The sequence below is a fragment of the Pogona vitticeps genome, chromosome 1, assembly GCF_051106095.1.
Source record: "Pogona vitticeps strain Pit_001003342236 chromosome 1, PviZW2.1, whole genome shotgun sequence".
Taxonomy (NCBI): Eukaryota; Metazoa; Chordata; class Lepidosauria; order Squamata; family Agamidae; genus Pogona; species Pogona vitticeps.
This window is the reverse complement of record NC_135783.1, coordinates 238,927,162-238,942,955: the sequence shown is the minus strand read 5'-3', so window position 1 is coordinate 238,942,955 and position 15,794 is coordinate 238,927,162. Positions and strand designations below refer to the sequence as shown.

At 40.9% G+C, this 15,794-nt stretch overlaps 1 protein-coding gene across 1 annotated transcript in view; it reads left to right on the top strand.

The window, feature by feature from the left end:
* The window catches only part of MARCHF4 (membrane associated ring-CH-type finger 4), a 165,897-nt gene that overhangs the window by 137,211 nt on the left and 12,892 nt on the right, over positions 1–15,794 (top strand). The window contains exon 3 of the mRNA XM_020805239.3: positions 12,358–12,550. Within this exon, the coding sequence (XP_020660898.2) occupies positions 12,358–12,550 (193 nt within the window). The remainder of the gene's footprint in view (positions 1–12,357; positions 12,551–15,794) is intronic.

Below are 15,794 nucleotides of genomic sequence, written 5' to 3'. Positions count from 1 at the left end.
GAGGTAAAATATCAGGGTTTTTAGTGGTTTCCCATTTATTAAATATCTCTGTGTAGAACAAGTAGAGTACTCTACAGATAGAGTAACAGACTATAACTTAGAAGACCTGAATTGAAGTCCCCACTTGGCCAAAGAAACTTACTGGGGAGGGTTGCAGTGGCACTGGTAAAACTCCCTAAATGCCTTGAAAGTCCTGTGCAACATGACAGCACATAACACAAACACACATGTATGGAACAAGAATGAGGAATGCGTGGTCGTTGGATGTGGTTGGACTGCAGCTCTCATGAGCCCTAGTCGCTATAAACAGTGAAAGGGGATGGCAGGAGATGTGGTCTAATACCAACTGGAAATATTTATTTAGCCCTCTTACAGAAGCTTTGGGGATGGTCTGAGGTGGACCTTGTTAGTCCTTTTTTTTTCTTTTTGGCCACCCACATATACTGCTTTGAGTTCCTTGATTAAAAGAATGGGATACAAATGTACTAAAACATTTAATCAAGAAAGCATAGCAGATCATGCAGATAAGGCCGTGTTTCATCATACATACAGAACAGGATTTTAGGAATTAACAATGGTGCAGGCAGAGCAGAATACTGTAGCTTGTGTAAAAACAAATTGGCCTTCAAAAACCTCTCAGTACAATACCAGATTCTGACCCATCGCCCTGGATATTTCACAGTATTTCTGGAAGGCTCAGATTGCTGGACAATAGCCAAGAATCAATCAGGGAGCTGAGAAATTGCAGCTAGTGAGTATATTTCCATTTATTTGGCCACCTGCTTTCTCCGCGCTGGTTCATTTTTCATAAACACCTGAACAAAGGCTGCTTCCAAGTTAGACTTTCTGTGAAAATTTGCCCCACCTAATTCGCAGAATTTTATGAGGGGCAACCATACCCTATCATGTTACATGCGTAAGTTTCCCATATTTCCCCACTGCTTCTTTTTTCTGTCAGAAAAAAAAGAGAAAAGAAAATCCACAAATTTTTTTAAAAATCCACTGAAGCGTAACAGAATAACTTCACAGTGTCTTTTTTGGGTAGCAGTTGGGGATATTTGATTGGAAGTATCTTAAGTTTAATTCCAGAGCATTGCAAGATTTATTTATTTATTTATTTTAAAAACAAAAAAACAAGGACGCACTCCTTATAGAATAATAGGAGCACTGAATTTGATTTTTAGTAGAAGAGCCATGATTCTCCAGAGCTACAGTTATGATCTGAATTGAGCACAGGTAAGGAAAGTGCCCTTGTGGAGGAACATCTATACTTCATCTGGGTCTGGAGAGTGGTCCTCAGCTGGGCTGCAAATCCATTATCAGAATCTGGAAATAAAGTGTTTGATGTAACAGTGCTATCTGCAACTTGTTATTTTGAGGGGATAATGGAGGCATAATGATGTCTATTTAGCAAGAAATGGAATGACTGGTGATGCTGATACTTTTTGCTCATGACATTATGTCAGGTGTGAAGATTATGGAAATCATACATCTGCTAGATAGCCTAGTAGGTGATACTTGGGTGGAGCCCATTGTCATGGCTTGTTTGGGTACCAAAGATATTGGGGAAATATAGCCATGAGGTCTTGGAAACAAAATATATGTTGTCAGGAAGGAATTTGAAAGCTAGGCCTCCAAGGCAGCCTTCTCAGAATGCTACCTTTCAACACACAATGCCAGCGAGACAGGCAAAGTTGAGGAATCACAGTGCTTGGCTGAGATTAGAGTGTAGGAGGAGGGGTTTTGCTTGGGGTAAGACACTAGGAAACATCTGGCATAAACTGCGTCTGTTCAAAACAGACCAAACTACTGGTTAAGATGTGATGGGCATGCCAGTTCGTTTATTGGCTGCACTTCAAAGTCCCACCTTCTCCAGTGGGCATTCACTCAGAGGCAGGGCCTGAAGGAAATATAGCTGAGAAGCCAAGCCACTGCCTCTGAGTGGGTGCCTACCAGAGGACGTGGGGCTTTGAAGCACTGATCACCTCTTCAGCGGAGAAACAAACCAGCATGAACTACAGAACGGTGCCTATCTCTAAAACCATAGCCAGCTCATTTTCTACTGAAGGAAAGGCTACAACACGGAATCTTCCTGTGCTTTTATAGTATTTATTTAGGTAGAAATGCAAATATGAAAAACAAGAGACTTATTTTAGTAATCTAAAAATTATTAAGAGGAATATGTGATATTCGTCAAATATTAAACAAGATTATCATGTCTTTATTTTAAATGTCTAAGTGCTGGACAACCAAGAATATTAACAAGTTACTTAGCACCAATGACTTGAAAAATCTTAATTATTCCTATTTCAGACTTGCTTGGACATGACAAAGCAAGACAGTAGAAGTCTGAAATGTATAGAGCTATAAACCCAATTCAGTTACTCCCCACCCAGATAAACTCATTATACTTAAAGGGAAGAGAGTTGTCCCTCCTCTTTCCACGGCCAGTTTATATACCTGGAAAATGGCAGATCTACAGGGAAGACATTAATGTTCACATGTAGGCTCTTGGCATGAGCAAGAGCCCAGAAAAACCTTTGTTCTTGTTTGTGTCTACCCTGCAGAGTTGCCATTTTCCATGTGTAGAAGGCAGTAGTTCTGTTGGGGGAGGGCTGACTACTCTAAATGTGGTGCGCTTGTCTGGTTCAGGAATGACTGAATAGAAATATTTTTCCTAATGGTCTAGCATGCTTTAGATAAGAGAATCATATTTTATGTATCATTTCTCTGCCCTTCAGCTTTGACTTGCATGAGGCAAGTCAAGTGCCTCACTTGTCTTATCTTTTTACATCTCTAGTTAGGGTTGCCAGAATAGCAGTGTTTTGAGATTTTAGGGCCAAAATCTTAGGGCAGAATGCACATTTGTGTGATGCCAGAGGGTCTGTCTCTTCTGACATAAGAGGGTGGGCGTTTAAAGAGTAAAGGCAAGGGAGACAAAGGTGGGTAGAGAGGCAGACCAGTTTCTGGGCCAGCAAGTTATCGAAAGGTAGGGTAGTCCAGGCAACTGGAACCAGAATCTGGGTAAAACATAGTTAACCAGGTCATATGATAACTTAGAGCCATGGTAACAAGTAATGCAAATGGTAACAAGCAGCTGAGCTGTTACCATTACTACAGTACTAGAATTTGAATCCCAGATAGCCCTACCTATGGAACACAGAACCCATGGCAGGTTTCTAGACTTAGCCTGTTTCGGGCTTCTGGAAAGCTCACCTCCAGCCATGTGGAGTTGTTTCTAGGCCCAGCCCTGCTGCTCCCAGGGCTTGTTCAACAAAATGGTTCACAAAATTGTTTTATATCTCTTTCAAAGTGTTCATAAATACATGGACAGGAATAACCCAAGTAGACAGTATTTACTTAAACTTCTAAACAGTTTTGATAGGCTGCCTCACCAAAGACTCAGGTGCAAATTTAGAATTATAAGATAAGAGGGATTGTCCCCTCATGGGCTGAAAACTTGTAAAAAGGATGGGAAGTGGAAAGAAGGAATAAATGGCTTTTGTAATCTGAGGATTAGAGCAGTGGGGCTCCATTGGGGATTAGGATTAATGCTTTTTAATTTGTTCATATGTGACCCAGAATTAGGTGTAAGGAGTGAGGTGGCCAGTGTTGAAGACAACACAAAATTATTTAGGATGTTAAGAACAAAAATAGATTTTGAAGCACTTCACTAGCATCTCTCCAAAGTGGAGGATGGGCAACGAAATGGCAGGTCAGATTCAGTGTACATAAGCATAAGTACTATGATATGTATTGGGGTGAAACATTCTTTTGTCTGTGTAAACTGATGGGATTTCATTTGGTAGAGGCTGAAGAAATAAAATGGATTGTGAGGTTGTAGACAGGTGCAGGGTGCAGCTTCCGTGAAAAAAGGTAAATTCTCTGGTGGGCATAATGTAAAAGGGATTGGAAATAAAGCTACCAGTATCATACTGCCTTTAAACAAATCCACGATACACCTGGAATTCTTCATAGTCATTCTGGTCACCGTGCCTGGGAAGGGACATTGCAGAGCTGGAAAAGATGCAGAAAAGGGCAACCCAAATGATCGAAGGATTGAAGTCTCCCCCTTCCCCAATAAAGGTTACACAATTTTTTTGTTGGTGCCACACAAGAAAGATAAATAACTGGAAACATGAAAGAGATAATAGAATCATAGAATCATAAAAAAGTGAAGTTGGAAGGGACCTGCAAGGCCATCAAGCCCAACCCCCTGCTCAGTGCAGGAATACAATCAAAGCATATCTGCCAGGTGATTATCTAAGTTTTTCTTGAATGCCTCCAGTGTTGGAGCACTCACCAACTCCTGAGGTAACTGGTTCCACTGTCATACTGTTCTAACATTTAGGAAGTTTTTCCTGATATTCAGCGGAAATCTGGCTTCCTTTAACTTGAGCCCCTGGTTGCATGTCCTGCACTCTGGGATGATCAAGAAAAGATCCTGCCCCTCCTCTGTATGACAGCCTTTCAAATATTTGAAAAGTGCTATCATATCACCCCACAGTCTTCCTTTCTCAAGGCTAAACATGCCCAATTCTTTCAGCCTTTCCTCATAAGGCTTGGTTTCCAGCTCCTGATCATCCTTGTCAGCCTTCTCTGAACTTGTTCCAATTTGTTAGCATCCTTCTTGAAGTGTGGTGTTCAGAACTGGACACAATATTCAAGGTGAGGCCTAACCAGTGCTGAATAGAGGGGGACTAGCACCTCGTGGGATTTGGAAACTATACTATGAATGCAGCCTAAAATAGCATTTGCCTTTTTTGTAGCCACATCACACTGTTGGCTCATATTTAGCTTGTGATCTACAACAATTCCAAGATCCTTCTCGCTCGTAGTTTTGCTGAGCCAGGTATCCCCCATCTTGTAACTGTGCTATTGGTTTCTTTTTCCAAGGTGCAATACTTTGCACTTATCCCTGTTGAATTTCATTCTTTTGCTTTCGGCCCAGTGCTGCATCCTATCAAGGTCATTTTGAATTTTGTTTCTGTCTTCCAGGCTACTAGCTATTCCACCCAATTTTGTATCATCTGCAAATCTGACAAGCATTCCTTGCAGACCCTCATCCAAGTCATTAATAAAAATATTGAAGAGCACTGGGCCCAGGACTGAGCCATGGGGTAGCCCACTTGTTACCTCCTCCCAGTTAGAGAATGACCCATTAATCATCACCCTCTGAGTATGATTCTGTAGCCAATTATATATCCACCTGACACTTAATCTATCCAGCCCTCACCTACTTGGCTTGCTTTTCTCCCTGTCTTATAATACTAGAACTTTTATAATAATAGAATCCAAAGACATCAACTGAATCTGAATGTGGGAGATGCAGGACCAAGAAAGGGAAGTACTACTTTTGCACAGTCCATAGTTAAGCTGTAGAATTCATAATAGCAGCAACAAAATGACCCTCCACTAGCCTCAATTACATCACTGAAATAGATAAAGCAAAATACCTCAGAATATATGGAGAGGGAGAGAAGTATGGTGTGCAGCGTTCAGTTCTGCTATTCAATACAAGATGCCAATTTTAGATTTCTTTGGTTCTAAGCAGGTTCAGATCAATCTCGGGTTGCTAGTAAAAATCAGTGGAGATGGATCAATGTATCACACTCAGGTGTGACCTGTGCTTTGAACCTCTTGCTAGACAGCAGCAGCACTAAGTCTGACTGGCTCCAATATCCTTACGCCAGAAACAGACATAGATTCATAGAACTGAGTTGGGAGGGGCCTCTACGGTCACTGAGTCCAACCCTCTGCTCAATGCAGGAATCTAGATCAAAGCACATCTGACAGATTGTTGTCCAATTTTCTCTTGAAAGCCTCCAGTATTGGAGCATTCATCACCTCTCGAGGTAATTGGTTCCACTGCCATACCACTCTAACAGTTAAGACATTAAAGCTAGCCCAAAATTAGAGCTGAAAGCATATTAATGTTATAAAGAAGTATCTCAGTCTGCCTCAAGTTTCCTCACCACTGAATTAATAATATATTATGATCACATGCCTTCAAGTCAATTTTGACCTATGGTGACCTTTTCCAGGGTTTCCCAGGTAGAAAGAACTCATAAGTGGCTTATGATATTCAACCGAAATATCATAAGCCATGGGGGCATGTAGGGACTGTGCAGCTTGCCCAGGGTCACACAGGCTGGCTCGATTCACAGGAGATACAGTGGGGAACTCTGAGCCTCTAGCTTCACGGCTAGATACAGTACTTAAGCTTCTTAACTCTCCTGGCAGTTACCACTAAATTAGTTGCAAAAACAAAAGTAGTTGTGTGATATCGTAAACTAACACTTTATTATGACACAAGATTTAATGGAGTAGCATCTACTCTAGTCCACAAACACTTACACCTTAATACATCGAATCTTGTTTAAAATGTGGCAGGACTCTCTCTGTCTCTGTCTATTTCTGTCTCTCCTCCCCTCCCCACCCCACCCCAAGTCTGTCCTTTAGTGGTGGACAGTTAAAAACAACCTTTGTGAAATCTTTCTCCCCTTTATCTGCATTTACAAAACAGATATTTCCATTGAAATGTAGTATTCCTGGATCATGGAAGGAAAAAAAAAGCACAGCTAGAAGAGACTATATTCAACTTGAATAGGGCCAGTCCAAGACATTTTGCTGCCTGAGGTAAAGGATATGAAAGCTGTTCATGTTACCTCTGGTGAGCTGGCATCAGAATCCAGTTCTAACACACTGCTGATAGGAGTGGGCCCTCTGCTATAAACAAGGCACTGGGTTGATTTAGGAGCCAAAAAATGGGGCACAACAGGGGAGCATTGGGGGAAGATGTAGGAGAATGCTACCCTGGATCTACAGCCTGAGACGGTTGCCTCACTCATCCTAAAGGTAAAACAGACCCTGGCCTCCAGGCAGGGTCAGTTTAGGTTGCAGAGTCAGTGAAAATGAGAGGCATACCAAGCTGCCTTTCTGTTTCCATTTAAAACAAGATCTCTAAAACCTTCCAAATAAAACCACTTCTTCCAAAGTGATTTCCAGGAAACCTTGTACATTCTAGGAAAACTTCATAGACAGACAACCTTCATATGGATGTAGTAAAAGCATGTTTGAAGGGTTCCTAGCTTTGTGAAGTGGCCACTTACTGTGAATGGTTCTCATTAAAGGAGCATTTTCTAGCCTGAATAGCTAGGAAAAGTTCATGGGAAAGATAATGTGCCAATGAATTTCTTTGATGGAACTAATGAGAACATAATTTTAACATGCACGCTAACCACCCATCTGCATATTATACTGAAAGTTTCATCAAAGACTAAAAGATACGGTGTATGCCGCCCCCCTCAACAAATAGTCCTGTAGTTCTTCTGTATATGGCATTTTTAAAAGAACTACTTAAACCATTCTGGGTAAGATAAATGAAAGAAAAGAAGAACAGGAAGGAAAAGAACTTAATGAATAAAAACCAGATGTAATGTTTTGGATGTAGTACACCATCATTCGCCAAAATCCTGTTACTTAGTGTAGTAAATTGCATTAGAATTTATCCATTGAATGGTAATTTGGAGTGTCAATGCTGCCATAGGTTTCATTGATTTAAATAGGCTTTCTCTAAGTGCATTTTACTTCAGCATAATAAGCCACAGATAGAATAGGCCCAGTTGAATCAATGGAACTTATGGAGGAGTTGATTCAGTAAGTCCCCATTGATTCAGTGGACCTACTGTAGTGCTATTTACCAGAGTAAGCAACAGGATTTTGGCCATTCTTTAAAACTGCCACCTTGAAACTCAGAAGAGTGATGATGACATTCAACTTCCATTTGGAAAAGAACAAGAAGTAAAGCCATATTTCTTATTGTACAGAGAGCGGCCCTCTGTTTGAAAGTGTGTCCAGTCTCCTTGAAGAATAATTCTGTACATTGCCCAGATAATTTACTGTTATAAGCAGCATAAACAAACAGCAAATAAATAAAGGAAATAAAGGGGGAGAACAGGACCTGTAAGATAGCTAGCTCTTCAGCAGTGAGCACCTGAGCAGTAGACAAAGCATGAAAACTGGCTACTTGTTTGAAGTCTTCCTCACAATGGTGGGATGTGTTGTATTTTTATTTAAAATAATTACTGTATATACTTGAGTATAAGCCTAGTTTTTCAGCACAATTTTTTTTGCTGAAGAAGCACACACCCCCTTGGCTTATACTCAAGTCAGTGTCAAAATTACATGTTCTCCCCTGCAGTGCGGGTGTTCTCTGGACTCCCCTGCTCATCTATGGGTGCCTGCAGCCTGGTCCGATGATCCAGGTTAAGTACACTGCATTTCCGCTTCCAGGACACTCCCATCCTTCTCCTTCTGCATATTCTATGTACCCGCCTTCCTCCTCCCACCTTCCTCCTCCATCCTCCATCTCCCTCCATCTTGTTATGCAGCAGTAGAGCAGTAAATAAGCGCAGCATCTGGTATGAATCCTCCCTCCGCAGCTAGTGAAGTGTGTCTCGCAGCTCAGAAGGGCAGTGTCTTCAAAAACATTTAACCTACTGATGCCTCAATTAATGTAATTTTTTGGTATCTATTTTTTTTTTTTTGAAATTTACCAGTAGCTGCTGCATTTTCCACCCTCAGCTTATACTTAAGTCAATAAGTTTTCCCAGTTTTTTTATGGTAAAATTGGGTGCCTTGGCTTATATTTGGGTTGGCTTATACTTGAGTACATACGGTATTTCTAAGTTACCATCTATATGTGGGCATAGTAGACACACATTTTCTGTCACTCCGTGTCTTCTTTTACTCTTTTTCTTCATGCACTTCTTTCACAAAGCAAAACTGGTTACACAAATTCCTAGAGGACATAAAGTCTGTATAGATTTAGTTTTCACAGGAGTTACATTTATTATTCCATAGAATAAACTGGATGTGGATCTTGGAGGAACCAATAAAACACAATCCCCCACCCCTGTCTCTCTGTGGGTGAGTGTGTGTGTGTGCACATGTACATGTGTGTGTGTGTGTGTGTGTGTGTGTGTGTGTGTGAGAGAGAGAGAGAGAGAGAGAGAGAGAGAGAGAGAGAGATTTCTCCCCATCTTGTGGCATAGCCTTGGATTGACCTTTCTATTGGTGCTGCTTTTGATACGAATTTCACTGAACCTCTCGAAGTCTTCTTCACTTTTCATGGACTGAATGTTCTTTAACATCCTCACTTTTCTTGGTTTGCTCATGCAAGATACTACAATGTCTCCCCAGACCATAAATGGCTGACATAGTTTCTATGTCATGGTGCCACCTTTAGTTAGTGTTTCATTATTATGTTGCAAATGTAAACAAGAACTGATCACCACTTAGGACATATTTATTCACACAATGTATTTCGGATTTCTTCTGCTTCATGTGTTTCCTGGATGCAGAAATGTGCTTCGGCAAGATACCTATGAGTTTGCTATCCATTAAGTATTCTGGCCTCTAAAATATTCATCTAGGAAATCCTACTCCAAATTTTATTCCATATTCTTCCACAATGAAAACATGTGCATACAATAAACATTAAAATCTTAATTTCAAAATTTCTTCCGTTTAAAAGAAAGGGCTCAACAGACCATCTGGTTCAAAAGTGCTCTTCCAGATGTTGTTCAAATGTGACATTGTCTTCCACTGTTGGCTATACTGGCTGGGGCTGATGGGAGTTGAAAATCTAGCCACATCAGAAAGATAGTGTATTCTGATCCTAAGCTGTGGAAGCTTCTCCTGTAGGAAGCCAAAAGTCCTGGGTAAATGCTGTTACACAAGAAACATTTCTGCAAATCATGGTTATGTTACAAACAGAGATGGATACAAAATGAACCACGAACCAAAAACCCTGGTGAGCCGGGCTGGTTTGAGGTTCATTTCAAAACCCACTTTGAGGATCCTATTTTGCCAAAGCAAAACAAAATAGCAACCTTTTTTCCCCTTTGGTGTTTTGTTTGCTTTGGCAGAAGGGAATGCCTACCCATTTCCACAGCCCCCGTTGCCTCCACCTACCTGCTCCTACCACTGTCACTGTGGGGGTCATCCTCAGAGGCAGCAACCCTGGCTTCCCTGCCAGGAGTCAGCCATTGCCTCTGAGCATGCGGCAGAGATGGCAGGAGCAGGTAGGCACCTCCCCAGGCATGAACTGGAGATACAAACCACAAACTAGTTCTTTTTTCTTGTGGTTCACGGTTAGCCACAAACCACGAACCATCACGAACCACCAGTTTTCTGGTTTGTGGCCATCTCTAGTTACAAACATCATAAAGCCTGCGTTTGTCAGGGGATTGTTGTGGAGAACTGGAAAAACTTTAGGCAATCGTTTTGCCTCTTCTTGACAGCAATAGAAACAGAAGAGAAAGGTGATTAAATCAAATGTTCTCTTTTTTTTCACATGGTGGGGAAGAAAGGTTTGGAATGTGTAACTAAGACACTAACAATATGTTTGAAGAATACCACATGCCTAAAAAAGAAGGAAATATCTGGAAAAAGAATTTGACATGCACACAAAAACCATCTCAGGACCATGGATCAATGTATAACTGAACAGAAGGCTGACTAAGAATGGTAGTAGTGACTTGAAGGGACAAAATTATCTGGGAGTATTAGAGATGTAATGTTCTCAAGTAGGAGGAGGATTTCAATGGCATGTCATATTTTTTCTGCAGCCTATGTTTGAGTTTATGGGTGGGTTTGAACATGTTGATGAGTAATCTGGTGAGACTGGCCAGATTACTCGTACGTGTTTGAACGTGCTTATGGGTTCAAATGTAAGGTTGCAGAGAAAATATGAAATGTCTCAGAAATTCTCCACTTAGTTCTCAGCAAGTGGCTGGTTCATGAAGGAGATCAGTCCCTGGACAAAACCCTCCAGCCCCAGAAACTGGGAGAAGTCTAGTTCATGATTACAGCAGAAGATGTTCTGTATGCTTTGACTGTGAAGAAACAAAATGGCAGCAAGCTCAGAAAGGGAAATACCTTCCTCACAAACCCTACAGAAGTGGAGGAAGGACACACAAAAGAGTCAAGCGTGCAAAAATTAGGGAATGAAGGATAGTCTTAAACAGTGGTAATGTGTTTGGAAAACTGTGTTGCAACTGTGGGAAATATTATCAAGATGCTACCAAGGCAGAGTACAAAAAAGTCGGGTGAATATTGTCACAAGACACTCTAGAGCAAGAGTTTTATGTTGATGAAGTGGAACACAAGCTCATGAAAGGGACTGCTTCCTCTCTCTACAGCTAATTGAAACATTTATCCCCATTTAAACTGGACACTTGATACTCAAACTGAATGAACACCGGCTTTCTGCCAGGAAGATAAAGCCTCTCAAATGACATGTAGAAATGGAATGTGTATCACATAATTAGCACACCAAGCTATTTTCTTCTCTGTCTTTTCTCCAGTTAATATAGTTTATGTGTTATTTCTACCTGTATGGCTCATAAGAATTATTTTGTTATAATTTAATAATTGAGGAAGGAAGGAGTAACCGGAAAGTTTGTGATTTGTTGACACTTCCTTGATATCTTCTTAGCATAACATAGGCATCCTTCAGTCTCAAGAGACTATGGTATTGTGCTCTGCATGGAGGACTTGGAACAGCGTCTAGTGTGGCTGAGAAGGCCCATTCAAGAGTGACAATCCCTTCCACATTGAGGACAAATACAATCTGTCCCCTGTCCAGCTTCCTGATTTTGCTGCTTTCGTGACTGCCTCTTTGCCTTGGCCTGCTGGGCAAGGGTGTCTTCAAATTGGGATCAAATTGATATCAAGGAGTTTGTAATTTAAAGAGTGACCCTGGTTACCAGATGGCATTTGCTAACAGAAACAAAAATAGAAAAACCCTACGGTTCTTCTTGCGTAGAAGTGTCTCAGAGGCACTCTGCAGAACAGAGTTGCTTTTGGCCTGCTCTTTGTTCCTCTGGCCCTGTTTATGAACCATAAAATGTTACATCCCTGATGTAGTTGAACCCATGAAAACCAAAGAGAAACAGGTTACTTAAATCATGTATAATAAAATGAAACAACCCATTTAATGCAAGAAAATTGCCTGTGAGCAAACCAAAGAGCAGCAGAATGGAATGCAATAATGCCAGAAAGGCCATGAGGCCAGGAAGTAATAATGTTATATTTCTGATGTCTAGAGGGAAGCAAGTTCAAGACAATCTTTTGTTTCTCAAGGCCACTGATTAATAATGCAGGCCGTTGTGTTTAAAGTGCTGTTGCTTTTTGATTCCACAGTCCTTGTGCAATGCTTTGGGATGTTAACTAGTAGCCACTGGTGCCCCTGAACAAAAAAATTAATCACACTGGTATCTTCTATCCATCTTTCTCGTTTTCTTTCTGACTCTTTTGTTCTCCTTCCCTCTTGTCCTTGCCCTTTTGCAGTGGCAGGCCATTTCTCTGACTGTCATTGAGAAGGTTCAGATAGCGGCAGCCATTTTGGGTTCCCTTTTCCTTATTGCTAGTATATCGTGGCTCGTCTGGTCAACCTTCAGTCCTTCTGCTAAATGGCAACGCCAAGACCTGCTCTTCCAGATCTGCTATGGAATGTACGGCTTCATGGACATTGTCTGTATAGGTGGGTGAGTGAAACTCCAGGCCAGCATGGAATGTAGCCCACTTTATTCTTTTGACAGAAGAAAGTCGATGGGGACATGGTACTTTTTGGGGGGAGGGGGAAGAAAGTGGTACCAATGCCTGCATTGTTCTGTTTGGGCCCAAGAATATCATGTCTGGTGGTTTCTTTGAAAATATTAGGGATAATTTTTTATTCTACATTGCATCTTAGCTAAAGTCTGATCCATAATGGCAGCTTCCATCTTTCTAAATCATTGCGGGTAATCTAAGAAACATTCCTAGACATGTTTAAAGTTCTTCTATTTAGGCCATTATACAGATAACCCTCATAATGGCATATAAACAATCTCTGCTGTGCTAAATTCTAATCAAATGCAACAGTTATTAAGAATATTATGCAGTAGATTTTCTCTCATGTTTCTTATGGATACAAGAAGAAAGCCTTATGTTTCATTGAAATGTATTTTAGATTTGCTGGTTTTATTTGTCTGGTTTGCACTTTTACATTTAGCTAATGCAGGTTTAGATCAATAAAAAAATATTTGAAATCAGAATTCAAAAGTAGTTCTATACTGCAAATCAGAGATTTATTTCAGCTCTGAATGTAATTCTTCAGAACCTGTATGTACTAGCCCTGATTTTGCTGCAGAAAATTTCTGTCACAATGGAAGTATTTCCTGTTATGATTCCCCAGAAATAAATTCCAATTTTTCAATACAAAATAAAGAAAAATGAAAAACTGACTACCGATTGGGGAAGAATGGTCATAATTAGTTTATCTTCTATGGCTGGCTTGTGATTATTTAAACAGTGCCAACCTTAAAAAAAATGAGGAGCAAAATCAAGTCACCTAGTTAAGATGGATGTGTCCATATTCTGCAACAAAAGTATATTTTATAAGGAGAGAATATAAAATATTTTAAATATATACGTCTTGAAGAGTGAGGGATTGATGAGAACAGTAAGATGTTTCTCATGTCCTGGTTTTAAGGAGAATGCCATGCTGCTAATTCAGAATAGGATGGGAAGAGTTCAGGACAATGAAATTATATGTTACTACATGCTCATTTGTTGGTGTTGATTTTAAGGCTCCTCCAAGCTCTCAAGTGGGGACTTGTTAATTAGCAAATAGTTTGTCCTATTTTTCTTTCAAACTGTCAGGATGCTCCAGTACAGTGATTTCTCCTTCATACATATGGATATGATGGGGGAAAGGGTAGCCAGATTTCAGTTAAACTCTCTGGGAATTTCTTTGCTTCTCAGAGTTTCCTGACAGAGAGACAGATCTCAGGGTAACCACCAGTCAAGGAAGAAAGGGTTTGTTTTTTATGAATGAGGTGGCTTTCAAGCTTGGGCATCTATCTCCATCCATTTTGTGTGTATTGCTTTAAATAGCACAATGGAGTGCATGTATGCACCCACTATCTCCCTCCCTGTTCCATTCCCCTCATGCCTGAGGTTGGGCCCATCATGCAATTTGTAGCAAGGCAAGGAGTGAAGTGCCAGCATTGCAATTCACACACAAGCTCTGACAGCAGCAGCAGCACAAAGCTAGGGGAGCACACCATCCCTTCTTCCCTGACTCTTCCCCCGGATTCAGATTTGGCCCTGCAATCTCAGGGAAAGGGATGCTACTGACCTGGCAACCTTAGAATGGGGACAAGTACAAATGGATGTGATGTAGTTACATCTGTGGACTTTTGTGGAAGAATAAACAACAAGCCATAGCTTGTACACTCTATGGTTAACCTGTTCTTATTCTTTCTGTTACCATTTCTGTGTTTCCTGCCCTAAATAATAGGGCACTACTGAATGACAGTACTACCCATATTAATGGTAATGGATCTTCACCAAACAGAGTGTAACCCAATATATTGCAAGCTGGCATCTAGTCAGCAGTACTGGCCACTTTCCTCTTTGGATGCTGGAGATCACAGAACTAAGAGATCAATAGGCGGGGAGGGACCCACCAGATTTTGCATCCTTTTTTATACCTGGCTAGGGAGGGGGATGGAAAGAAGAGGAACTGTTCTCCCTTAGCTACTAAGAGGAACAGAAAGCAGGTGGGCGGCTGTAGCTGCAAGTAAGTAAAATGATTAATGTGGCTTTGATAAAGCAGGAAAGGTTGGGAGCAGTTGGCTAGCTCATCTGTCAATGGGAGATATGTATTCTCTTTCCATCCCTGTGATGGATGCAAATGAGCCAGTCTTTAGCGATGGGGAAACAGGAAATCTTGACTGAAGTCCTGTTTCTGCAGATACACCTTGTAAAGCTGGTGACATTGTCAAGCGTGGTGGTGACTTTTTGGGAAATACTTTATTTTCAAAAAAATTGCTCCAACTGATCAGTCGTATGTGATGTAAATTATGGAACAGGATTTCCATTGTTACGTTTTGATTGCATTTTAGATCCGTGTGTGATTTCTCTTATTTCCTTTGCATGCATTTTTCTCTTCTTTTCCCTAATCACTTGTCCTCTTATGTCATATCTTTTAGATTGTAAGCCTGTGAATAGAGGAATGTCGTATTTCTGGTATTTGTGGTGGGTGATCAGGTGGGGGGGGGGACAATTTGGCAAGCAGGAGGGGGGCCAGGGGGGCTGCAGCTGGTCCAGGATACAGCACAGCTGATCTAGGCAGTGGCAGTGAAGCCCAGCACTCCTCTTCCTCTCCCCACTTGCTGGTAAGACACAATTTACTCCAACAGAGGGGTTTACATATGCCAGACTGATTAAAATAATTTGGTTTGGTATGCCATTTAAAATAAATGACCCTCTGGCAGGGGAGTATTTTGCCTTGCCTTCCAGCCAAAAATAAAAAATAAGGCTTCCCAGCAAAATAATAATAATAATAATCTGTGCTTCCATTCATGTCACAGAGACACCTTATTATAAGCCGATTTTATTTTTCCTTAACCTGAATCAACAGGAGTTCTAACTGGCAGTGTAATCACACTCTCAGCAAGGAATAGTGTGTAGGGGGGAGAGGAAAAAAAAGAAACAACCGGGAATGTTTAGCCCAGAGAACACTGAGAAGTGATACAATATAATAGCCTTCTTCAAGTGTTTGAAGGGCTATCACATGGAAGATGGAACAAGCTTGTCTTCTGCAACTCTAGAAGGTAGGGCTCAAACAAATGGATTCAAAGTACTAGAAAGATTTCAGCTAAACATTAAGAACTTCTTATCAGTAAATGCTCTTGGACAGTAGAACGGACTACATCAGAAGCTGGTTGATGCTTGTTCAT